At 45.1% G+C, this 26780-nt stretch overlaps 1 protein-coding gene across 3 annotated transcripts in view; it reads right to left on the minus strand.

Annotated features, from left to right (window-relative positions):
- DAPK1 (death associated protein kinase 1) overlaps positions 1–20891 on the minus strand; it is a 172907-nt gene extending 152016 nt beyond the window's left edge. Inside the window, exons 1-2 of one of the 3 annotated variants that reach the window (XM_053656570.1) lie at positions 20833–20891; positions 19536–19705 (exon numbers count right to left, since the gene is read on the minus strand). In XM_053656570.1, coding sequence (XP_053512545.1) covers positions 19536–19597 — 62 coding nt within the window. In that variant the 5' untranslated portion in view covers positions 19598–19705; positions 20833–20891. Of the gene's footprint in view, positions 1–19535; positions 19706–19924; positions 20062–20551; positions 20642–20832 lie in introns of those variants that run through there. The other 2 variants (XM_053656568.1, XM_053656569.1) reach the window with 2 other exon arrangements.
- Positions 20892–26780: the final 5889 nt, after the last annotated feature.

Raw genomic sequence — 26780 nt, forward strand, 5'->3', positions numbered from 1 at the left:
CATCCATGCTGTCACAAAAGGTAAGAATTCCTTCTTCTTCTTCTTCTTTTTTACTGCTGTGTAGTATTCCATACAGTAAATGTACCACAGCTTTTTTTATACATTCATGTACTGATGGGCACTTAAGCTGTTTCCAAATCTTAGCTGTTGTAAATAACTCTGATATAAACACAAGAGTGCACATATTCTTTTGAACTGGCATTTCAGGATTGTTAGGATATATTTTCAGAAGTGGAATTGCTGGGTCAAAAGACAATTCCATTTTCAGTTTTTTGAGGAAATCCCATTCTGTTTTCCACAGTGGCTGTACCAGTCTGCATTTTCCCACCAACAGTCCACAAGGGTTCCTCTCTCTCCACATCCTCACCAATACCTGTTGTTTGTTGATTTATTGGTGATAAACATTCTGACAGGTGTGAAGTGGTATCTCATTGTGGTTTTATTTGCATCTCTCTGATGGCTAGTGATCATGAAGGGACACGAACATCCCTTCATGTCTCTGGGCCCTCTTATGTCATCCCTGGAGAAGTGTCTGTTCAGGTCCTTTGTCCATTTTTTAATTGGATTGCTTGTCTTCTTGGTGTTGAGTTGTGTAAGTTCTTTATATATTTTGGAGACTAAACCCTTGTCTAATGCATCATTAGCAAATATGTTCTCCCATATAGTGGGTTCCCTTTTCATTTTGTTGATGGTTTCTTTTGTTGTGTAGAAGCTTTTTAATTTGATGTAGTCCCATTTGTTTATTTTTTCTTTTATTTTCCTTGCCCTAGGAGATATATGGGCAAAAATGTTGCTACGTGAGACACGTGAAATTTTACTGCCTATGTTTTCCACTGGAATTTTTATGGTATCCTGACTTATATTTAAGTCTTTTTGATTTTATTGTAAGTTAGTAGTCATTTTGTGTTTTTGCATGTACCAGTCCAGTTCCAACATCATTTATTGAAGAGACTGTCTTTACTCCATTGTATGCTTGTGCCTACTTTGTCAAATATTAATTGACCATAAGTACATGGGTTTATTTCTCGGTTCTCTATTCTGTTCCATTGATTTATGTCCTGTTTTTATGTGAGTACTAGACTATTTTGATTACATTGGTCTTGTAGCACAGTTTGATATCAGGTATTGTGATCCTCCAACTTTGTTCTTTCTCAAGATTGCTGAGGTTATTCTGGGTCTTTTCTTGTTCCATGTAAACTTTTGGAATATTTGTTCTAGATCTGTGAAATATGTCATTGCTATTTTCATGGGAATTGTATTGCAGCTCTAGATTGCTTTGGGTAGTATGGACATTTTAATGATGTTAATTTTTCAAGTCCATGAACATGACAAATGCTTCAAAGTATTTGTATCTTCCACATTTTCTTTTTCTTCAGTGTCCTATAGTTTTCTGAGTACAAGTCCTTAGTCTTGGTTAAGTTTATTCCTGGGTACCTTATTTTTGTTGTTGCAATATTAAGTGGGATTGTTTTATTAGTTTCTCTTTCTGATAGTTCATTATTGGTGTATAAAAATGCCATCAATTTCTGCAGACTGATTTTGTATCCCAACACTTTGCTGAATTCATTTATTAGGTCTAGCAGTTGTTTTTTTTGTGTGTGGAGCCTATATGGTTTTCTATGTACATATCATGTTGTCTACAAATAATGACAGTTTTAATCCCTCCTTTCCAATTTGGATGCTTTTTATTTCTTCTTGTCTGATCACTATGGTGAGGATTTCTAGTACTATGTTAAATAAGAGTGGCAAAAGTAGATATTTCTGTCTTGTTCCTGATCTTAAGGGAACCTCAGTTTTTGTCCATTGAATATTATGCTGCCTGTAGGTTTTTCATATATAGCCTTTATTATGTTGAGCTATGAGCCCTCTATTCCCACCTTGCTGAGAGTTTTTTAATCATAAATGGGTAAGGTATTTTATCCACTTCTTTTTCTGCTTCTATGATTTGATCATATGATTTTTGTTTTTCATTTTGTGTATGTGATGTATCACATCTATTGATTTGTGAATATTGTACCAACCTTGTATCGTTGGGATAAATCCCACTTGATCATGGTGTATGATCTTTTTGATGTATTGCTGGATCTGGTTTGCTAATATTTTGTTGAGGAATTTAGCACCTATATTTATCAGGAATATTGGCCTATAGTTTTCTTTATTTATTGTGTCTTTACTTGATTTTGGAATCAGGACATTACTGGTCTCATAGAAAAAGCTTGGAAGTCTTCCCTCTTCTTGAATTTTTTTGGAATAGTTTGAGAAGGATAGGTGACAGTTCTTTTTTGAGTGGTTGGTAAAATTTACTGGTGAAGCCATCTGGTCCAAGACTTTTGTTTGCTGGGAGTTTTTTGATGACTGCTTCAATTTCATTAGTTGTTATCAGTCTATGCAGGTTTTCTGCTTCTTCCTGATTCAGTTTTGAAAGACTCTATGTTTCTAGAAATTTATCCATTTTGTCCAGGTTGTACAATTTCTTGGCATATAGTTGCTCATAGTATTTTCTTATGATCTTTTGTTTCTGATTTTATTAATTGGGTCCTCTCTCTTTTTTTCTTGATGAGTCTGGTTAAAGTCTTATTGATTTTGTTTATCTTTTCAAAGAGTCAGCTCCTGGATTCATGGATCTTTTGAATTTCTTTTTAATTCTCTATGTCATTTATTTCTACTCTGATCTTGATTATTTCCTTCCTTCTACTCACTCTGGGTTTTGTTTGTTGTTTTTCTAGTTCTTTTAGGTTTAGGGTTATATTGTTTATTTGAGATATTTCCGTTTTCTTGAAGTAGGCTTGTAATGCTATGAACTTCCCTCTCAGGACTGTTGTGTGTTCATTTTCATTTATTTCCAGGTACTTTTTGATGTCTTCCTTGATCTCAATGATGCCCAATTCATTATTTAATAACTGATACATAGCTTCCATGTATTTGAATGTTTTTGAGTTTTGTTTTTTAAATTGAAGTTGGTTTCTAGTGTCATGTTGCTGTGATCAGAGAATATGCTTGATATTATTTCAATTTTCTTGAATTTGTAAAGACTTATTTTGTGCCCTATCATGTGGTTTATCTTTGAGAATGATCCATGTGCACTTGAGAAGAATGTGCATTTTGCTGCTCTGGGATGAAATGTTCTGTGAATATCAATTAAATCCATCTAGTGTGTCATTTAAGGTCATTGTTTCCTTGTTGATTTTTTTGTCTGGAATATCTATCCATTGGTGACAATGGGATGTTAAAATCCCCTACAATGACTGTATTTCTGTTAATTTCTTTCTTAAAGTCCTCCAAGATTTTCTTTATATATTTAAGTGCTCCACTTTTGGCTGCACACGTTTACCAGGGTTATATCCTCTTGTTTGATCTATCCCTTCAGTATTATGTTGTGACCTTCTTTGTCTCTTGTTTTGGCCTGTGTCTTGAAGTTTACTTTTTCAGATAAGGGTATTGCTATCCTAGCTTTTTTTTTCATCTACATTTGCATGAATTTTTTTATATCCCTTCCCTTTCAGTCTGTGTAACTCTTTTGTTCTGAGGTAGGCGTACTGTAGACAACATATATATGAGTCATGTTTTCTTATCCATTCTGCTATCCCATACCTTCTGATTGAAGCATTTAACCCATTTACATTTTAAGTTATTATTGATAGGTACTTATTCATTGCCATTTTATTCCTTTATACCTATTTTCTTCTCTCTCTATTTCTGCTTCTTAAAGCAGTTCTTTTAACATTTCTTATAATGCTGATTTGGTGTTATGAACTCCTTTAGCATTTCTTTCTTTCTTCCTTTCTCTCTCTCTTTCTTTCTTCCTTTCTCTCTCTCTTTCTTTCTTTTTTGTCTGGGAAGCTCTTTATTTTGCCTTCAGTTGTAAATGACAGTCTTGCTGGATAGAGTAGTCTTGGTTGCAGGTCCTTGCTTTTCATTACTTTGAATACTTCATGCCAATTCCTTCTGGCCTGAAGTGTTTCTGTTGAGAAATCAGCTAACAGTGTCGTTAGAACTCCCTTTTGGGTAACTGACCGTTTCTCTATTGCTGTCTTTAAGATTCTCTCTTGTCTTAAAACTTTACCATTTTAATTATGATTTGTCTTGGTGTGGGTCTGTTTGGGTTCATCTTAATTGGGACTCTCTGTGTAGCTTGAATTTGTATGACTTTTTCCTTTACCAAGTTAGGGAAGTTTTCTGTCATTATTTCTTTGAACAGGTTTTCTATCCCTTGCTCACTTTCTTTTCCTTCTGGTACCCCTATGATGTGGATATTGTTATGTTTCATGTTGTCTTAAAGTTCCCTTAAGCCACCCTCATTCTTTTTAAGTCTTTTTTCTTTTTGTCACCCAAATTGGGTGTGTTTACTTACTTTGTTTTCCAAATCACCACTAATTCAATGCTCTGCTTCATTTAGTCTGCTTTTATTTCCTTCTAGTGTATTCTTCATTTCAGACATTGCATTCTTCATTTCCAGCTGTTTGTTATTCATTGTTTCTAAGTCTTTTTCATGCTGATGTAGTTCCCACTAAGTTCCTTGTAGTTCTAAGTTTCTTGAGTATCCTTATAACCATTAAGTTGCTTAAGCATCCTTATAACCATTACTTTGAACTCTTTGTGTAATAGATTGCTTGCCTCAATTTCTTCAGGTCTTTTATCGGGGATTCTTCCTTTTTTTCATTTCGGGTTGTTTCTTTGTCTCCCCACGTTAGCTGACTCTTTTTGTTTGTTTCTATGTGTTACATAGATGTGCTCTGACTTCCTGTGTTCATGGGGTGGCCTTATGTACTGGGAATCCTGTGGGATCCAGCGGTGCAGTCTCCTGGATCTCCTGAGCTGGATGCTCTAGGAATGTCCCTTGTGTGGGTTATGTGGGTTCTCCTATTGTATTTGAGTGATTATGGCTGTTTGCCCATACGCTGGTGGGATCTACCCTCCGACTGGCTGACTGTGAGGCTCAATCCCCACCATGTCTTGTGCGCTGTTATACAAGTGCTGACAGAACAAAATAACACAACAAACAGAACTAAAGCAAAAAACCCCACAAAATCCAAAACAGCAAAATGAACAACGAAAGAGCAAAGAGTAATAAAAGTGGGATGAGAAATAGAGTAGTAAAAAAAGAGAAAAATATATATATATGACCAAAGGAAAGAAAAATGATTATGAGAGGAGAGAAGGATGAGAAACAATATGAGTAAGGAATAGAAAGAGAAACTGGGCAAAAAAAAAAAAACAAAGAAAGGGAAAGAAAAAATATGAAAAGTACTGAAGAAGAAAAATGCAGTAAGAAAAGGCAAGAGTAAAATAAGAGCTATGAAAGAAATAGAGAAAAAATAATAAAAAGGCTATTCAAAAGAAAAATCATGAAAATAATAAAAAAGAACAAAGTGGAATTTGTCTCAGCAGCGTTCAGTGCCTGCCTGCTGGGTTCTCCCTTTGGATACAGCTCTGACGTTGCCTGAAGCTGGTGTAAGCCAATGTCCGGTGCTGTCCGCATCCAGCCCGCAGCAGCCTGTTTGAAGCTACAAGTGATCCAGTTCGTGGCTGCCTCCTCTGGGTCTGGATGCACCTGGGATGGGCCTTCCTGTGCTGCAAGCCTGGCTTTTATCAGCACAGGGCTCAGGGGTGGGTCAGCAAACAACCGAAGGCACTGCAGGATCTGCCTCCCCCGTCTCTGCTTGCTGGCTTGCTGACACTCTTAGTTAGTCTAGCCACTGACCCAACTGTTTCTGAGAGGGTAAAGCCCCCATTTCCAATCAGCATAAAAAGAGAGCAAATTGGAGAGGACTGACTGACAGCAGGGAGATTGCCAGTTCCAAACAGGATTAACATCAAGTCCCTTAAGATTTCACTTTTATAGTGCAAGTATGCCAAGGCAAACTGCTGTGCTGTAGAGAGGCTGTGCTCACAGCCTAGGCACAGATGGATGCTTGCTTTCTCTAAGAACCACCCTGGCTGTGGGCCAGATCAGTGCCTGGTGCCTCTTTTTCCCGGTACCTGTTTCCCCTCTGGTAAGTGAAATGGGGTGAACCATATTTTACTCCCACTAGACTCACCTCTCCCCAGATACTTGAAAATTTAAAAATATATACGGCACGGAGAATAGGTATCATGGTAAAAAGTACCAACAGATTTTGGGGAAACCATCAGTATGCTACAGTGGAAAGGGCATAACCATTTTGTCCATATCCTGCTTGTCCACGTCCTGCTGTCCAGCTAGCAGAGTGAGACTCGGACCACTTTGTACCTCTGTGGGGCTCTGGCCTCTCAGGAATATTCTGAGGATGAAAACATACTATGCATCTTAAGGAACTTTTTAGTGATTACTTGTGCACTTTTAAAACACCTAGGAATGATTACCACGCTTCTTCATTTCAGAATTTTGTGATTATAACTAGTTAAGGTAATTGATCATCAAATAATAGCTTTGTCTGGAATGCATTCTCTTTGCAGGATGCTGGGAACAAAAGAATAATAACACCTTAAGGGGCAACCTAGGGAAGGTACACAAACAGAGCCAGCAATGTGATGTGGGGAGTCCAATGGTGGACGCCTGTGCCACAGAGGAAATGCCTCAGGAATCTGCCAGAGGAGGGCATTGCTTTGAAGGGGATGGTCAGGAACGTCTTCCTGGGGAGAATGGAACATAATCCCAACATCCAGAGCAGGGAGGAGAGTTCCCACATGTTGATAGTGAAGATCTGGATCACGTGCACCAACAGAGGAGCAGCCACACAGAAAACCCAGTACCATTTCAGTCACTACTGGATGTCCCTTTCCTGGTTATTCTCCACCTCCTCCTTCCGTCCACAGCCACCCCTCCACCCCTAGCAATCTGGTCTTCACTCTTTTTTGCCCAGCTGGGAGGCTACCCTTGAACACTGCACCTTCCTGGCTCCCTGCAGGTAGTTAATGGGAGGCACCTGGTGGGAGGACGGAGAGCAGGAGAGAGAGGCGGGTGTTTCTTCCCCGAAGTGGCAGGTGTAGGTGGTCCTCCTTGGGGGCTTCAGCTCAGCCCTAGGTATGGATGTGGAATCCCCAGACAGTGCGTACTTGGCCATCCCATAACCTTCACCTGGACCATAGGAGTGGCCTCTTTCCAACTGGCAGTTTGACTTGATACATTTCCCTTTCCACATGTCCCCCAAATCAGTCCCTGTCCTTTCACACCCTCCCCCACTGACAACCTTCCCCAGTTGGCTTGCACAAGTGTCCCTCCCCACGGGTCTGGGAGAAAAAGCAGAAAGCATTCCTCGGACCACCTACCAGGGGTCCCCAGACATGACCTTTTACTTTTAAAGACCTGATCCAAGGAAGGACATTTGAAGCAATAACTAAGCTATGCAGGCTGCCATAGTCACATAGCTACACTACCCAGGTCTGCTGAAAAGGTAAAAACTGGGAGCCTAAGAGAATAAAAAGTAAGGAGTTATCTGAAAATTAGGAATCAGCATGAAAAAAAGCACAGCTATTAAAGTGGGTTAAAAACAGAGTTGTCAAGATAGCAGAGTTGTCAAGTGCCTGGAAAGAGGGGGGTGGACCGAGGTGAGGCAGTAAAGGCTCTGGCCACGACTCAGAGCAGCCTGCTCAGCAAGGAGGGGCACAGCGGAAACTGCCATTAGTCGTGGGTGGCTCTCGCACCTGAGTGAATGACATCTGTAAGTTTGACCAGCCACCTCTCTAGGTCTTACTCACTGTCCCACACCCAGGCCTCTGGGACACAGCAGATTAAAACAGTCATCGCCCCAGACCTCTCACTCAGAATGACCTCTGAATGAATGAGTGAATAAATGAATACACCCTCCACGCCAGAATGACCTCTCTTTGCCCGACATGGTTTCTCTCACCTCTTACTTAGGCTCTCCATTACCATTGGTTATGCAAAGTCTGCCTCCCCTACTGGATTAGAAACTTGTAGAGATCTGGGGACCTGCCCAACACCCCAGCAAGTGTCATATCATCAGATGACCAACTGACCTTGCATGAATGACTAAATGACAGACAAGTATTATGGTTCCCATGACTGTTTTGTTTAAGTCTATTTAAGTGACTGTAGTTTAACATTGTCATTCTCTGACATTTCACCTGAACTCATCCTACAGACCCAATTTCCAGGTATTTTCCTTTTCACATTTGTGAGCAACTTGTGTTACTTTTATAAATTAAAGATATCCACTTAATGGCCCAAAGAATAAGGATGCATACTTTTCTTTTACTGTTGTTCAACTACAGTTGTCTCCATTTTTGCCCCACCCATTCCTGCCTCCCACCCTCCATCCTACCCTTTTTGGCTTTGTCCATGTGTCCTTTATACATGTTCCTTGACAGCCCTCCCCTTATTTTCCCCCATTATTCTCCTCTCCCCTCCCCTCTGAATACTGTCAGTTTGTTCTTCATTTCAATGTCTCTGGTTATATTTTACTTGCTTGTTTTATTAAGTTCCACTTATAGGTGAGATCATATGGTATTTGTCTTTCACATCCTGGCTTATTTCACTTAGCATAATTCTCTTCAGATCCACCTGTGCTGTTGTGAAGGGTAGGAGCTCCTTCTGTCTTTCTGCTGCACAGTATTCCTTTGTGTAAATGTACCATAGTTTTTGATCCATTCATTTACTGGTGGGCACTTAGGTTGCTTCCAGCACTTGAGTATTGTAAACTGTGCTGCTATGAACATTGGGGTGCATAGGTTCTTTTGGATTGGTGTTTCAGGGTTCTTAGGATATAATCCTAGCAGTGGAATTGCCAGGTCAAAAGGCAGTTCCATTTTTAGTTTTCTGAGGAAATTCCAAACTATTTTCCATGGTGGCTGTACCAGTCTGCATTCCCACCAACAGTGTACTAGGGTTCCCTTTTCTCTACAGCCTTGCCAGCACTTTTTGTTTGTGGATTTGTTTATGATGGCCATTCTGACCAGTGTGAAGTGGTATCTCATTGTGGTTTTAATTTGCATCTCTCTGACGGCTACTGATGCTGAGCATCTTTTCATGTCTCTGGGCCCTCCATATGTCCTCCTTGGAGAAGCGTCTGTTCAGGAGCCATCCTTTTCAGAGTGGCCTACCGTGTGGCAGCCATGTTCCTTGAACAAATGAGACCCCAGTCCAGGGGAACAAGGAAGGGCACTCAACGTGTAAGTGGGCACTTACTCACAGCAGCTGGCAGAGCCTCGCCATTAAGCAAGTCCTAACAATTCAGCCTTTCAGTCACCAACCTAATAGGCTTTTCTTGGCACGAGCAATTCTGCCTTGGCCAAACACTCATTTTCACATCTTAAATCAGCATGTGTCAGAAATGAATGGAGAATCAGACCCGCCGTATGTCTTGCATTCTGTAGGAAGCTCATCTTTGTCAGGAGCTGGGAGCCCACACACTTCTTTCAGCTCCTTTCTCCATAAAGACACACTATAAAAATCAGTGATTTGCTTCTCTGATCAAATTCCTAGGGCCTTATTGGGGTGCCTGAGATGTTTTTTTAACTTAAAAAGCAGCTACAAAGGCCCTGGCCAGCTGGCTCAGTTGCTTAGAGCATCATCCTGATACGCCAAGGTTGCAGGTTCAATCCCCAGTCGGGGCACATACAGGAAACAACCAATGAATGCATAAATAAATGGAAGGACAAATAGACGTTACTTTCTCTCTCTCTCTCAAAATCAATCAATAAAAAAAAATTTAAAGCAGCTCTAAAAACTAAACCAACTTTTCAGGAACTTAGAGTATACCATATTAAAACATAAATTTGCATGTTGACATATCTCGGGTGCCTAGGGGGCTCCAGGAAGACCGGCTCTTAGAGCATTTATGAGCAGCCCTCTCGAGGAGCAGCTCACTCCCTGCTGCTGGGCGGTTTTTACCCGCTCTGGCTTCCTTCAGTGCATCTCTGCCCCTCTTAATGGGAACTCTCTAACACACGCTTCTCCTGCACTCTGCCCGCAGCGGAGTCCAGGTGGGCTTTGGAAATGGCATCTCCTGACACCCTGTCTCCAGTAGCTTTGAACACACAACTAAATTCCCAGCTAATTTGCTCCTCAGGAATTCTAGGAACCATCTACCACACTCTCAGGGGGCCGGCTGAGGGAGCCCAGCTCGTAAGTCAAACCAAGCCCTGGGTTTATGTCAGCGTGGGGCAGGGACTCCTTGAAGGGCAGACAGGGTAAACAAAGTCAAATTTGGCAAAATGAGCCCCACCTGCAGGCTGGACCCAAGATGGAGACAGAGGGAGAAGAGACAGGAGAAGAAAAAGAGAAAGGATAGAACCGAGGCGGAGCGAGCCCTCGCCCTGCCCCTGAGCATCCAGGCCAGAGCTTGGGCAGAGAAACGAGGGATGAACGGTGAAGAGGCAGGACCCTGGTGGCAGATCTGGGAGCACGCTATACAGTCTCCGCCTCTTGCTCTGTCTCACTCACTCGCTCCGTCGTGTTTAAAAGCCACTGTTCCTGGAGCACTTACTGTGTGCCTATTGGACCCGGCACTTCATTACACACATCCCCCCAACGACTTTGAGGTAAGTATAATTATGGTCCCCATTTCGCGGATGGGAAAAATGAGTCTCTCAGAAGTCAAGTGACTTTCCCAAAGCAACAGTAAGTGCATTGTGGAGTCAGGAATTTGAGTTCAAAGCTCTCAACATACTCTCGTTTCTGGATATGTAATTTTCATAAGGCAAACAAACAAGGCCTACTGCGTGCTTCCATTATACCTGCCTAACAAAAAGACACAAAAAGCCATGTTCTCTTACTCACAAAAAACTTGCCAGCCCTAGGGGGAGCCAAGAACCACATGCATAAAGCAATTGTAAAAGAATACAAAGTGGCCAGTTACTTAATCCAAACTGTTAAGGGAAGGAGGAACTGAGAGAGAGCCTTCCTGATGCACATGCCCAGGAGAAGGCTGCGGTTGCAGCCGGCCAGGTCATTACATATTTGCTTATTTCTCCAGATTAAAATTTCTCTCTAACGAAGCTAATTTTTCAAAATTATCTGCATTAAAGAGAATATTGCTTCTGAAAATGCAGCCTGCAAAGGCTGGTTCACATTAATTAGTAATGGTCATAAACCGGATGTACTCATTCAGTTCCCGAATCACTTTAGGCAGAACCGAGGGACTTCCACCCCACTGCAGGCTCACCCCGCCTGTCCACAGCCACCTTAGCCAGCACACCTATGTCTCTGCGCCAAAGGAGGGGCGGGGAGGAAAACACAGGCTGATAACACTTTGTCCTGGAAAAGATTCCACTTGTGCTCATTCACTTCCTCTCCCAAACGATTGAGTTCCTGCCTAAAGCTCTATGGGAGGGGGACGAGATGATGGTGCTTGGAGCAAACCCTACCCTCAGTGCAAAGACTGTAAATATCTCCCCATCCACCCCGATGCTTTACAGTGCAAAGAATTACAGTGCAAAGAAATGCCACGAACAGAGCCCCTACCAGTCATCTTACAGGTTCACCACCAAACAGGACGACAGGTGAGGATTCCGCTTCATTCCGAATGTACAATGTGGGAAAAGTGACGCCAGGGAGAAAAAAGCAGCAATGCCTTGCGCCAGCTGGGCCAGGCCCGGCCCTCCGCACGCTGGTGCCGATGCACCGCTTGTCTGCAGGCTACGGTAACCAGCCAGCAAACAGGGTACTCCAAGCTGGGGTGGGGCAGGGACAAACCCCGGACTGTGTGAAGCCAGAGGAGGTGCTGAGGACCAACGCGGTGGAAGTTTCCGGCTTCACTAACAGCGGTTCACATGCTGATCCTGGATACCCCGAGCGGCAGAGATGACACTTAGAAAGACAACTGTCTCTATTCCCATGCCAGGTGTACAGTGGAAACTCCTCTGCTTTCAATTTTGCTGATTTATAGGCTGATAAAAGAGTGTTTGTAAGATAGCACATACGCTCTCAGAGCGTTTTGGCTCACCAAATTTCTAAGGGCAGCTCCCCTGTGTAGCACGTGCAGTTCCGTATCTCGGATGTCGGCAGTGAGCGGTGAGAAGCCTGTTCTCTACAGCACCCATAAACCCGCAGAACCACGGCTCGGTTTTTCTAACGTGAAGCAGCCTGTAACTCCCAGCCTATTAAACATTACACTCAAAAGGTTGCAGCCTTTCATCACTTTCCCAGAGACACACATTTCCACTGCTTACCCATAAACCACAGATGGCAAAAGAAAAAAGAAAAAAACATTGAGCTCTACACAGATTTACAAGAACTTCTCAGAGGAGAATGGATACATTAGAATGGAATCAGCGCCAACTACTGACCTCTTCTCTCTCGGGCCACTCCCTCTTGGTCCCAGCGTACCCCTCTGTCAGTCTTTCCTGCATCATCTAAGTCATAGCCACCCCCCTGCACACACAGCCTGTCACACACAGACGCAGGAGCTGCCAGGCAGACACACAGGCAGGAAACTTAGGGACGTCTAATCCTTTTCGTGATGGGACCACAGGGGCAGGGCACGGATCATTTCCCTATGTGGCTTTTTCAACTAGAAAATTCTATATTGGGGGGGTGGGCAGAAACAAGAGCGTGAAAGATCAAAGTAAAGGCTTAAAAATCCTGACACTCTTCTTACGTTAAAAAGGAAAAGGCTGCATAGTTTCAAAGGTACCATTTTCTAACAATGAACCGTGGAAGGAACTACTTAACAATGGGGAGAAATGAAAATCGGCCCCTTCCCTGAAGGTGAAAACTTTCCATATTGATTGTACTTGAGATATTTAAACACCAGCCACATTCATCATCATCACATAATACCTTAATAAGAATAATCAGACAGTTTGCTGGCCCCCCAGAAAATTACGTCCCCGAAGAGTCCACATTCAGAGCTCAATTTCTCAGCCAAAAACCACCAGGCTTCTGACTCTAAGCACCGTCAGTATGAACTTTCCCAACACCAGTGATCAGAATTTTACAGCGCTCATTTGTTCAAACATGTTTTTCATCCAAAGTTGAACGTGTTTATAAAGAGACAAAAATTCAACAACATCCCCCCTTTCGCGACCCATCCTGATGTCTCTGAATATACTTTAAGTTACTGAATAAAATTTCTCAAGCTCACAATAGAAATGTCAACAAGCAGAACACAACGGGAAAACCCCACGGCCACCCCTCAGAGGTAAGCAACGTTATACCTAGACGACCACAGCGTGACCTGCGAGCCACACGAGTGCTCAACGTCACTTACGAAGGGCAGACGTGACAGACAGGTCACTGAGGACCAGGCCGGGTCAGCTCTCACCAAAGATCAGTTACTAGCGCGTGACGGTATCGGTTCGTTTTGTTTTGGGCTAGGATTGAAAATGAGATACCAACTCTGTCAGATTTTAGACTTTTTCATTGTAAAATCCACTCCCCCTGGCACATTCAACTTAGCACTGGGATACAACCAGGCTTCTTGTTTTACCTAAGAAAAAGTTACCAGTTAGGCAAAGCTATTTAAACCCATTTTAGTTAGATGGTGTAGAAAAACCAAATGTCAATCTTTCTTCCCCTCTCCTAGCTGCAGATTTAAAGGAATTCATTTAGAATGTCGACAAAGTGATAAATTGAATTTATTATAAATAATTAGAGTTCCATGTAATCTTCTTCAAGGCTGAGAGACAATGCATTCTGTTTTGATAATTTACCACAACAAACCAAAGCAAAACACTCAAGTATTACCTTTCCCATAGTCTCAAACAATCACACACCCACCCAAACCCAGACGGTTAGTGCCGCCTAATGAAAGGAGAAGCTGTCGTTTAGGGGGTGGCCTGCTAGGCAGAGCCTGGACTCTTACACATTAAATGACTTAAAGGTTAAATAGTAATAAAAGTGTTCTGCGAACTTTCTGAAAAGCTGAACTATTAACTCTGGGACTTGGGTAAAATTATGCTGCACACTGACACCATTCACAACTGGGGCACGGGCCGTTTGGAAAAAGAGAGTCGCCCTGAGAATTCTGAGGTCAAAGGGTCGGCCTCTGCTGGGGTAAAAAGGAAAACCTTCTGTGAAATGGCACCAGTTATTTCTAATCATCCTCTCCAATGCAGATGTTAACATGGCTGCCCAAATCACCTCTCTTCAAGAGCAACTTTATTTGGATTCCAAAAACAAAAAAATTGCCAAATGATAAGTAGCACAGAGAACAAGATGCAACGGCCCCCGCCTGCAGTTCTGGGTCGCGCTCTTGCTGCCTGCTCACCGGCCGCTTGGGAAAGACACCTGGCCGGTCTGAGCGTCCACTCCGGCTTCTTCCAGGTCTGGATGTCTAAGGGTCCCTCACCAACAGAAGCTCCTCCCCTCCACCAGGAGGAGGCTTTCTTTTTGGGGGTCAAAAATAAGTTTCTACTAAGGACAGACTTCTTGGTGTTTTCTCTTTGAAAGTGGGGAAGAAGGCCCGCGCGCTGACCGGTGGGACCAACAAGCCTGGTCAGGTCAGGCACACACCCACTTGAGTAGGATTAAGGGTGAACGTTCATAACACTCCCACCACACATCCCAGCAGGAAAACAGGGCGGGCAAAGTAGTCTTGGTCTTACTCCCGTCACTCAAGTGGCTTAGACCACACCCTCTCCAAAGGAGCCGAGCAGCACACATGAGCAGCACACATTCCTGCCTCACACCCCTTCCTTCCCACACCCTCTGGTCTCTGCCTTCAAGGGCTTACAACTTTGCTGGAGACCAGAGGACATGCCTGGCAATGTCATCTCTCCCAATATAATCCCTCTGTGTAATTACTGAAACTCATTTGAGCATCCATCTCTGTAAGCTTATTGTGAGTTTTCCACAGCTTTGCAGGAATGTGATGATATTATGAGGCCTTTAGGTGCCCAAGTGGCTGAGTAAGACACAAGCTTAGGATAAGGACACAGAGAGACCAGGAAGTCAGCCTGAATGCTCCTTGGTTTCTTCATCACTAAGAGCCTTGACCCTCTAGGTTCCTGGCCTCGTGGGACCTAAATTATGGCCACGAGTGGTCCAGAGACATGTTCCCAGTGCTAGCAAGCAAGCATTCAGCCCAACTGTCACCCTCTACCACCATCATGCCCTCCTTCACACCCTAGAAGACCATCATTAGACCTTGCGAAAATGCAGAGAATTTAATAATCACTGTTACCTCTAATACACATATTGGAGCTTCATCCCTCTAAAACCCTGCAGCCTTTCCAATCAGAGGGAAGTTCTGGGGGCCCATGGAGCAGAAAGGCAAAGAGAGAAATCCCACTCCGCACAGCCATCCAGGATGCCCTCACTGGGCAGCCTTGTGGGCCCACATTGCCCACAAGTCTCTCCTCCTTCCACCTGCACAGGAAAGCCGGGTTCTAGGACTCGCTCCTATAGTCCACGGTCATCCACTGGGAGGATGTACTTGGACTCGGGGCTTCTTACCATTTCTTGCTTCAGTTACAATGCCTATGGGTTTTTATACCAAAATGAAAATGGTTTAAGTTTGAATTACTACTTTCTAGCAGCCCTCCAAACCCATGTAAAATATTTAATGCTCCACCTTGTTTTGTTTGAACTGATCTTGTGCTGGAAGTTTTGGCTGCGGTGCACATTAGTGTTGAGTCACAGAGGAAGCAAAAGCGAAGGAGCTTTATTCCTTGAAGCTGCAGCCTTCCTCGTCCTCACCTCATCTCCACCAGACTCATCATTTATTGAGATGCATGTGCCTTCCATATATTAATCCATTCCTTTAATCAGCAAGCATTTGTTGAGCACCGAATGTCTCACATCTAACTAGGCCTTAGAGAAAGAAATGGAATGTGATCCAAGGTCACTACTCTGTGACGACCTGTGGGGAAAGTGGATAATCAAACAACTACTGATTAGGCAACGTGGTAAATGCTGTGATAGGAAAAACAGGTCATTAAAAGTAGTCTAGGTAGTGACTATGTGTCAGATGTTTGTAGCCACTGTCTCTAATTCTAAGGACATCCTGCAGAAGGAGGTGTCTCCCCACTCTCCAAATGAGTGTGCTGTGGGTGAACCACACGCATACTGCCTCTCTATCAGCGTCGGCATCTGCACCACCACGGCATCTTAAATCCTCACCCTGGTCTCAACATTGCACCTGCCAACCTGCTTAACTCATTCAGGCATCCATCCAACTTTGCCTGGTATTATGCAGCACACCGCACACCCCGGGGGGAGAAAAGACCACCTGAAAGAACTTTCAAGCTAGCTACAAGGATAATAACAACACAAAGCAAGGATGGGGCATAGCACACAGCGGTCTGCGGTCCTGGATTGCATGGGACGCACCGAAGGAGTGTTTCAGACAGCAAGTCATTTCGCTCCAGAAAGGGACAAAGCATCGTGGAGGCATTTACTCAGGAGGTGGGACCCAGGTCTTAAGATCATGTAAGGTCAGACAGTAGAAGAGGGAAGAATTCCAGGCCCTCAGGACAGCAGTGTTCAGAGAGGTGCCCAGAAAGCTCACAGGTTAGGCTGAACCACAGCCAAGGGTGTAACTGGAGCCCAATGGTGGGACAAGCCAGCCTGCAGCTGCCCCAAGTGCTAACTGATAAGAGACGCTGAGGCAAGCTGGGGCATTCAAACAACTCAAGTGTAACAGCAGGTGGAGAAATCTGCTTTTATGGAAACTCCTCCCACTGACCACTGCCTGTGACAGTGGCAGTTCTTTGTTCCGCCTGCTGAGATAGACGGTGTGACCCCAAAGGGCCTGCTGGAGTCACTACACATGGTCAGTACACCGTCTCCGAAAGACGACGCCTGTTCACTGCAGGGCCTTGTTTCCACTCTGGAGGTGCGCAAGTTCGAGGCCAGGGAGAAGCAGGTTACTTAGAATCAGAGTTGGAGCAGCCCAGCGCTGGCACCAGTGGGTCTCCCCGTGTCCCTTTTCCCACAGGGCCTCCCTGCCCCAAATTGGTCGGCAGGCACTAAAAGAATATTGAGTTGCGGGCCAGGTTAGTAGCCTGCTTAGAACACCCACATGTCTTGCCAAGTCCTGCAGATGACATCTATATTTGTTTAACTCTTTACTGCTGATAAAATACCTTTACATGTGTTAGGTGACTTGGTTTTCACAACAACCATGAAATGATCACTAGGCCTCTCATTTTTCAGATGAAGATCCTGAGGGTCAAGAGAGAGTAGGAGACCTGTTCAAGGTGATAAGGCTAGCAAGCTGCAGAAATGACTTTGGAACAGGATTTCTGTCCAGTGGTCTGCCTGCTCTATCCCTACAGCAATAATCATACTTTATAAAGTTCTCTAGAGTTCAGAGCAAGCTTTTACAGCAGTCTGGGGCAGTACAAACAGACACACACTAACCTACATAGACAGACAGACAGAGACAGACACACAGCCATCTTCTTACACACACCCCCTCTGTTTTCCTAGAAGTAAAATAACAACAATATTCTACTTGTTTAAAAACCTATCTTCCCTCCTCTAGCTGTGGACCTCATCTCAGAACATTTATAAGGTAAGTGAGTAGCTCTTACTTAGATTACTGATAATTAACAGTAAGTAGACAAAGTCTTAAATCCTAGATGTTGGTCTGTGTATAATCCACTGCTTAGGACGGCCTTGCGTTTGTGTTCAATACCTGCCCATTTCCACTCTCTGCCACGGAACCCCTGCCTCCACCCCGGTCTTCTCTCAGGGACATGTGAGAAGCAGCATCTTGTCTGCCTTATATCAGGACTTGTTGGCAGGAGGTGGCTGTTTCCAAGGCAGACATGAAAACCACTGGACCTGACTAAAACTTCAAAGAACCAACCATTTAATCCATTTTAGGCAAAACCAAAAGAAAGATCAGCTAAATGGGCACACAGACATTCCTTAAAAAAAATCCCAACTCTCAATTTTCAGAGCACTTCTTTCAAAGCCACGGGTCACAGAAAGGAAATTATTCAAGAAACAATTCATCAGTTATCCTTGGACAATGGGGAGAAAGTTGCACACAGAAATGTAGACAGAGCCGCAATCAAAGTGAAATGCTAGTGACAAATCTGCAAACCACTTTTCAGGGCAGAGGCAGAGGCCGAGGCGTCATCACACCCACGAGACGCAGATCACAAACCCCGCAGGCCAGCCACGGGGAGGCCTTGTGTGTTTCTTCTTTCTCAGAACATGTAACTCCACCAAAAGATCTTAATGAAAATAAGGTCAGTGTACTTAGTCTATGAAGCCGTCATCTCTCTGTGAGACAATTTATATCATCAGGCCACACTGCACAAACAGAATTAAAATACATTTTTCCCCACAGTCCCCCTACTTCCAAACAAAAACTTCATATGTCACTCATCTTGCTGAAACCCACAGGGATGAAGTCATTTAATTCTAGTTAAACCAAGTATTTCGATTGTGTACTTGTAAACCTTAAATATACCCAGGAAACATGTTTTTTGAGAGCTTTCCTTCTGACTTCCTGACTCAGTAAACCTCCAAGACACCGTAAGCAACTCCAAAGCCTGTGATGTTCTCAGTCAATACCAAACATAAACAGAGATTCACAGTTACAGCAACTTTTGAAAAAACTGCTTGCCTTCTGCACTGCTTTTTGAATTCATAAAAACATTTTAGTTAAGCTCGGCTTTCATAATTCTCATTAGGTAATCTGGGGCACAGTGTCTGTAAATTTCCTTTTCACCAAAAGGAAGCAGGACATCAGGTATATATGGAAAAAATACACATTTTGATAACAAGTGTAAGTCAATACATACTTCCTATTTGTTTAGCGATCCTTTTGCCTACTTTATTCACAATACAAAATACACTGCAGTCAGATTTCATATGTTGAATTTATAAATGTAGGTGTCAAAATGGGGTTTTTCCACTAAAGTTAGGGGCTCAACACAATCCAGCCAGACACCCAGGCAAGGGGAAACCAGTGCGGGCTTTGGATGCCCCCAAAGAAACCATTGTTTGCCCACCTAGAAACTGAAAGACTTTACACTCAGAATCACGACTTCCACAGCAATGGGTCAGGCTCTGAATCCAGATAGCCATATTAGACTCTCACTCATTGATTTGTTAAAAAATTTAACATTAGGAATGAAACCAAAGCCACCACTAACACCAACTGAGTAATTAAGTTCCTGGTTTGGGTCAGTTTCAAAATCGAAGCCTGACATCAACATCTGGCAAGTCTCCATGTAGCACACAATACTTGGGCATGTTACTCTAAAAATTCAGAAGGAGGGAAAGAATGAAGACTTAAAAAGCCTATAAATTACTTTGTATTGTCTGTTTGAATCAGACAGAAGGGCTAACTCCGGTGCAATTAGATCTTAGCGTTTGCCTCCTCCTGTCGCTAGGCAAAGCTGACTAGAGAACAGTAGGCAATTCAATCTGTTCTTGTCCAAGGGTCTTGATCAATACTTTGCATCATAATCTAAAGCTGAAACTGCCTGTCCACCCGCAGACCCTTGGAGTTTGTGGTTCATTTCCGGTCCCTAGCCCTTACTGGGTAACTCTCTTCTTCTCCACAATTGGCGAATCTCCTGGAAGAGCTAGGGAGACGCCTGATTCAAACTGCATTTGGTCACTGCCCACTGCCCCCCAACGTTTGCATTCCCATAATCCAGTAGCGAGCGCCTCTAAGAACCTCCTGTACCTGCCAAGTTCCTCGCCGGTGTCGTAGTAATCATCCACGTTTTCCTGCCTGAACACGGTCATGATAAACTGTCACGCCTCACCAAAGCCCAGCGCACTTCAGCTCCGCTTCCCAAACCATCACCACCGCTCCTGTGCCTCCATGGGTTCCTCGCGCATCAGTCTCCAGTCCTTAGAGAGAGGGAGAGGGGGGAAAAGGCAATTAAGACTAATAAAATGACAACCCCAAAAGGAAGTAAGCCTAACCAGGGTTCAGACCCGCTCGCCGAAGACCACTTCTCCGAAGCTGCCCCTCCCACCAGGTGGAAAGGAGCACCCTTTGTTAAAACAGGGCCACGGACGCCCCCAGGCCCCGATCGCCAGCGCGCTTGAGGGAGGGCACAAACGCACCCCAAGGTCCGCGTCCCCAAAAGCAGGCAGCTCTGCACTGATATCAACCAGCTCCGGAAGTGACTGGCCTCCCCTTTCTCTGCACACACGCCCACCCAGCTCGCCGTCCACCTCCAGGGGCGCCGCAGAAGAATGAAGCCCTAGCCCGGGCTGAACGCGCCTGGATGGAAGCATCACTCTCCAACAGCAGCGGCGGTGCAGCCCCCGCGTCACCTCTCCGCTCCCGCACCTCCGCGGCCACCCCCTCTCGTCCCTGGAGCCAGGCAATCCCTAGAGGCACATTCCTGGCGATTCCCGCTCCGTTACCCCGCCGACCCGGCGCGCGGCCGCCCGGGGGAGCAGGGGAGGGAAGAGAGCGGCCGAGGGAGGCGCGGCCGCCCGCTACTGGTCTCCGCGCGGTGACACAAAGCGCTCGGCCCGGCTCGCGCCACCTGTTCCCACCCAGCCTGCCGGGCTGGGGGCGCCTCCTGGCTGCGATCCCACTTCTCCCCGCAGCCAAGTTTACCCGCCTCGGCCTTCCCGGTGGCCCGGGGCGCTGCCCCGGCAAACCCCGCCGAGCTGCGGCCACGAAAGCAAGAGCGGCGTCGGGGCCCTGGAGGACCCCTGGAGCCGCGTGCGGTCACTCACCCGGGCGCCCTACTTCCGGAAGCCACCCGGGTCCCTCCGGAGCACTGCTGGTGGCCGGCCGCAGGCGCCAGCGCCGGAGACGAGCGGGGCGGCGGCGGGAGCGCAGGGAGGGAGCGACGCGGGAGCGCGGATCCCGGGCGTCCGCCCCGGCGTGTGATCGCCGGGCTCTCCCACCCCGGCTCCGGAGCAGCCCTTCGGCTCCGCGCCGGCTTCCGGGCGGAGGGCGGCCGCAAGCGACCAATGGGGACCCCGCGGGCGGGTTAGCCGCACGGCCCACCCACCTCCGAGCTCCCCGGCCGGGCGGGCGCTGCGGTTTGTGAGCCTGGCTCGCCGATCTTCTCTGCTCAATGCTCCGGACTCGCTGGCGCGCTCTACCGCGCACACCCTGCACACACCCACTCACCCCACACCCACGCCGCGAGGGGACCAGGCGCAGCCGCGCGCAACGTGGGCGTCCCACCTGTGACACGTCGCTACCCTGCCCCCTTCCGCTGGGTTCCAGAGAAAAGCGATTCCTGCGTCCGACAGAAGTGATCGCCGGCTGTGTGCCAGGAACGGTGCTCGCCACGGGAAAATCACCAAGACCAAAAAATACATTTTAAAAAATGTCCTGCCCCCGTGAAATTTACCTTCTGGTGGAGCAGATGTAAGCAAATAAATAAGATTTGTTTTCAAGAGGCTATTGAGACAATGAAAGAGGATAATGGTGTGGAGAGTGACGGGGAGGGAGTGGGCCGCATTGGATGGAGTTCCTCCGCAGGACAGGTGTTGGAGCTGAGACCCGCTATGAGGAGGTATGAAACCGGCGAAAAACGGGTCGAGAGCTCAGGCCCCACGAAGCAGCAGAAACCAAGGGTACATGTGTGCTGCCCAATACAATATTGGCTATTGATAAGCTGAAATATGGCTAGTCCCAAATGAGGTGTGCAGTGAGTGTGAAATACACACCGAATTCCATGACAGTATGGAAACAAGGTTAAAAAAATATCGCATAAATATTTTATATTAACTGTATGCTCAAATGGTAGTATTTCAGCTATATTGGGTTGAATAAACGATATTAACATTAATTTTATTTTTTATTTTTTAAAATACAGCTATTAGAAAATATAAAAGCATGCGTGTGGCTGGTGTTACACTTCTGAGAGCTGAGCTACCCACACACAGAAGCCATATCTGTGGAGACCCCTCATGCATGTCTGGACTTCTTACCCCAGGTTTGCCCCAGGCCTTTGGGTGTGGGAAACCGAAAGGATGGCTCCCCCATGGGGACTGCCAGGGATCCCCAGAGGAACCCCCCCCCCCCCAGGGCTTTGGCTTCCTGCCTAGAAGAACAAAAACTGATGTGCGAGACCTCTGAGACTTCAGGTCCACCGCATTGTTCACATTCCCAGATTTTCTAAAATGGAATGATTTAAACTCTCTTTGGTTCAACAGAGGTTGTCAGCCTTAGAGATTCTGATCTCTCCGGGCAAGAAAAATGCTCCTCAGGCTTTATGTCTCACCCTTCCCTTCTCTCAGAGAACCTTTCATTCAATGGCCGGAGGGAAGGGCGTAATTCATCAGACAGAATCGAGCCGACGCTCTAAGCTGGGAGGTGGTATGAATCTGAGTGGTGCGTTTAAGAATTAATACAAAAGGATCTGGGAAGGTGAGAAATAGTCAAAAATAACCAAAAAGTGATTCATCTGGAGGAAATGTAAATGACTACATCTGTGGGGTGGGGGATGAAAACACAGATGCGTGTGAAGAACTTGGAAAGTGCTTATGGGTGCCCACTTCATGGGTAACATTTTTCCCTGCAAAGTACATGCATGTGTTTTTCAAGGCAACAGGAAGCACTGGCTCCGTTTATCACCGGCATGTGTTCCCTCCCCTGTCTGGCATGCTGATCACAGGAGATTTTCTGGGGCAGTGGAAAAGGGCTTGGGCTGGGAAGTCACGGAATTGGATCTAGTACTGGTAGAGCCATTTAACAGCGGAATGACCTTGGCTGTGTCACTTTCCTTACCTCTGAGCTTCACATCCCTGCTAATTTAGGCATGCGTTTTAGAGAAGGAAAACGTGGTAGTTGGAAAACACACCCAAAAAACTCAGTCAAGAAGTAGATTCAATCTACTTCCCCTTCCCATGAACATGAGTTGGTCTTGGTGGCTTGCTTTCAAGAAAATGTGGTAGCCGTGACGCAGTGTAATGTCCTTCCGAGGCTAGGTCCTGAGGTGTGAGAGTTTCTACCTGTCTGCCTGTCTGTCTTTCGCTCACTTTTGAACACACACTTTCTCGCTCTCCCCACTCACTCTGGAAGTCCTCAGCTGCCATGGTTACCCAGGGGCTGCTGAGTGGAGAGATGCAGGAACAGAGAAGGAAGCCAGCTGTTCCAGCCCTTCCCCCACGCTCAGCTATTTGTGTCTTTACAGCCCAAGTTCTGCAGCAGAATAAATGATTGTTATTGTCTTAAGTCGTTATTTCTGGGTGGTTTGGTACACACCAGTAGACAACTTATAAGAAAATTACAAAGTAAATAAGAAAACTTGTAACATGTACCAGGTTCCAGGCCAACTAAGTTATTCTCTCACTTAATCTTCAAATAACTCTGTAAATTAGTTGTTCTTCCACTTTTTACATAAATGTCTTAGTCTCAGTTTCATCACCTGCAAAATGTGGACAATAATAGAGCCTTGCATGTTCCTCAGAGTTGTTGGAAGAATCTAAAAAGACAATGCATGCAACAAGACTCTGCATGTTATAAACTACACAGAATGTTGGTGGTACATTTTCCATCCTGTTCCAAGCAAGAAAGGCCCAAAGGGACATCTCTCACATGGAAGACACAATGCAATAGCTCAGAAAGTATGAGACTCAAGCTGGACAGGACCTCCATGAAAATAACAGGCAATATAAATGATAGGTTATCATAATCAGGGTGATAGCATTTAAAATAGACTCAAATATAGAATTTAGAACATTACTGTCTATCTGTTATCAGTCAGGCGAAGATACCTCCTGGGGTAAAACCCAACAAATACCAGAGGTCTGATACATGGAAGGACTGTATCTTGTTCTCAGTACCTGCTCTGCAGCGGGTAGAGAGAGGGCTCCACTCCACACAGAATTCAGGGAGCCTGGTTTTGCCCTCTGATGGATCCATGGTCCCATGATGCATCTGAGTTTCTCAGCTGGTCCTTTCCATCTACAGGCTGGTGAGAGAAGACAGAATCCAAACTACATTTGAGGTCAGGTTGGAAGTCCAAGGCTCAATCATTTTGAAGGGACGAGATGTTCTAAGATCAATCAAAATGAACCACATTAGCTCAGTTCACCTTTGGGTTACTTTTTAATAACATGCCTTTGGCTTTTGTTAAGGATTAATATTTTTCAATGGCCCCATGAGAAAGTTTCTGCACCGCTGGTTTCCCCGTGGAAGATACAGCCCGGTGGTAACTGAATGCCTCCTGTACAGGTGATCCCATGACGCCCCAGGTCCTCCCAGCATTGAGCGCTAAGAGAACTTGCCTCTCCTAACCAAATGATGTCTCTTTTCCTGTCAGACGATGAGAATCATAGCGCTCACTCGGCTCTCCATTTTCCCCTGGATTCCAGAAAGTCCAAGCTCAGAAAGTTCAGTCCTTCGTGCAATGGCTGATTCACCATGTCCTCCGAATCGATCAATAAGCATTTGTTTTCTAGTATATATTAGATGTCAAGGATGCAGAAATAAGAGGAACATTCTCTGTCCTCAAATGACTCAGTCTAACAAAGAGACAACTCCATTAACATATGATTGTGCCAGACATAATCCATTTGCTTCTCTAGATATCTATCCACCCTTCTCCACCCTGACAAGTCAGCAGGCTGAGCTGTATGATTATTTTAACTGATTTCCTTGTCCTTTGGCTCCCGATCAGTTCGGCAGTGGGGAACTCTGGCATGAGGTCAAGTAGAGGGGAGGAGAATGAGGCCAGGATAGCGATTCTCCTGCTCTTCTCCCTGTAAGGTTGCCTCAGTCATTGTCAAGCCAAGGTCACTGCTCCTTGCCAGGTAACCTCTTCTACATAATTTTCTCTGTCCAGGCTTTGGTGACCACTCTCTGTCCTTGTCTCTTTGGACCTAGAGTTGGTGCCAGCTCCACTGTTACTAACCTGGGGTTCCTACCCCATCTCTTATGGTTTTCCTGCATCTCCTCGAATCATCCTCATCTGAGTGTGCCATCTCTTTCCTCTGAGACCCTGACTGATGGTGTAATGAGAGAGGGAGCTCAGATTGCTATGGGAACCTGGAGGGAGGGCACTTAATTCAGATAAAGGTTAGGGATGGAGGGTCGCAATAAGGTGAACCTAGGGTTGCAGGGCAGTTTCCTAGAGGAGCTGACATCCTAGTTAGAAATACGAAAGAAGAATAAGAGCAGGAAAAGATGATGGATAATGGGATGGTAAGGATGGGCGATGAGGGCATCTAGACAGAGGAAAAGAGTGAGGCTAAAATCACAAATGTGAGGAAGATAATGGCTCATTCAGGCATCTGTAAGTAATAAGGGCTCACACAGTGAAATGGCAAGAAGTGAGAATACAGAGAGGTTGGGTCTTTTCCACCATACCCGCGACTTGGATAAGCGGGGAGAGGTGACCCAAGGTGGATCTCGACAGCCTTGTTCGTCATGCTCAGCACCTGGGTGATCACTCCGAAGACTCTTTGATACCCAGGGTTGATTAATGCTAACTTGGCACATCCTGGGAGATGATGGGTAGAGAGAAACAATAAGATACTTTAAGGAGCTAGGAATCGTAGGAATTGGTATTTAAGAAAAAGGACAGAGGCGGGGCAATATCCCAAGTTTTGGTTGAGTGAGTAAGTAGATATTACTGCCACATAGGCTGAAATACAGGTGGACAAGCTGTTTGGGGGGAGAGGAAATGTCTTGGAGACATGAAGTCTGAGGTGCCCGTAGGGCATCTAGGTGATGTCCAAGTGGAGATGGGTACCTATGGGAGAGAGAGAGTGATTCTGGTGTGTGGCAGGGTGTGCTCTCGAGCAAGAAAGTAGATGAGGTCACCGAGGAACAGGATGCAGGACTAAAAAGAAGAGCACCAGGGGCAGAACTCTTGGGAAAAGAAGCGTATTAACCCAAGCAAACACAGAAGGGGAAGCATGCCCGGCCAATGGCTATGGATTACCGATTAGTCTCATGAGCAGCTATGGTTTTACTTGCATTTCTTGGGGCCAGAATGGGCACTGCTAATGGCTGGTGAATGAAAACCTCATGAATGTTGAGTGCCTCGCATGCCTCCTGTGTGTATATTACATCATGAGTATTTGCTGTCTATGTGGCCAAATTGGTTATTCATTAGGTTGTTAATAGATAATTAACTTCCATATCTATGCTTACCACATCTTGTGAGTTTCATCCATCCCATGTATTTTCTTGGTTTTTTTTTTAAATAGCAGAATGTAATATTCACAAACAAAATAGCAAATGCTCGTTACACACCTTCTTCTGAGCTGTGAATTATTTGAAGCACCTCTCTGGCCTCTTTTACCACTAATACTCCAAAGACACGGCCTTTTTGTAGCACATGGTGTGATCATTAGGACTTCACATTAATTGCCTGGCCTTCTGAACTAGGTAGGAGCTTGTGACCCCAAGTTTAAGACCATGGCGTGGAGCTTGCTTATTTCTCTAGCCCCACTTTCCCTCTGACTCAGTTGCTTAACAGTTTTCATTTATTGTGCCTTACGGTGTTGGATGCATCTCTAACCCTCATTAAATCCTTTGTAAAAACAAGCAGGGTATAAAAAAAGACATATAAATCACTGACCAGTATTTGTAAGGCCAGAGAAGATGATAAACCTCTGGGGTTACGGGGTTACTTTTGCCCTTAGTCTGATTTCTTTTAGTGTCTGCTTCAATTTCCTCTGGGTTCTGGCACTACCTGAAGCAAAAGATTGGCAACACTGAAGAGCACTTACCAGACTCACGGCCCAAATGTTATCCTTAAAGAGGTTAAAACGAAAGGTACACAGAGCTGCATCTAAGTGACATAGACTTCATTCTTTTACTAGTATTGTGTTGGCCAAAGAGTCCATATGTTTTTTTTTCTGTCAAATAAATGACACATTTTTCATGTTCACCAGTAACTTTATTGATTCGGATATTTTGAGTATGTCGGCTGTCTTCCCCATGATTTAAAATTGATTGTTTTTAATTAACGTCTCTATTTGATCACTATTGACT

This window comes from Artibeus jamaicensis, unplaced genomic scaffold (assembly GCF_021234435.1).
Source record: "Artibeus jamaicensis isolate MK-2021 breed Jamaican fruit bat unplaced genomic scaffold, CSHL_Jam_final scaffold_1964, whole genome shotgun sequence".
Lineage (NCBI taxonomy): Eukaryota > Metazoa > Chordata > Mammalia > Chiroptera > Phyllostomidae > Artibeus > Artibeus jamaicensis.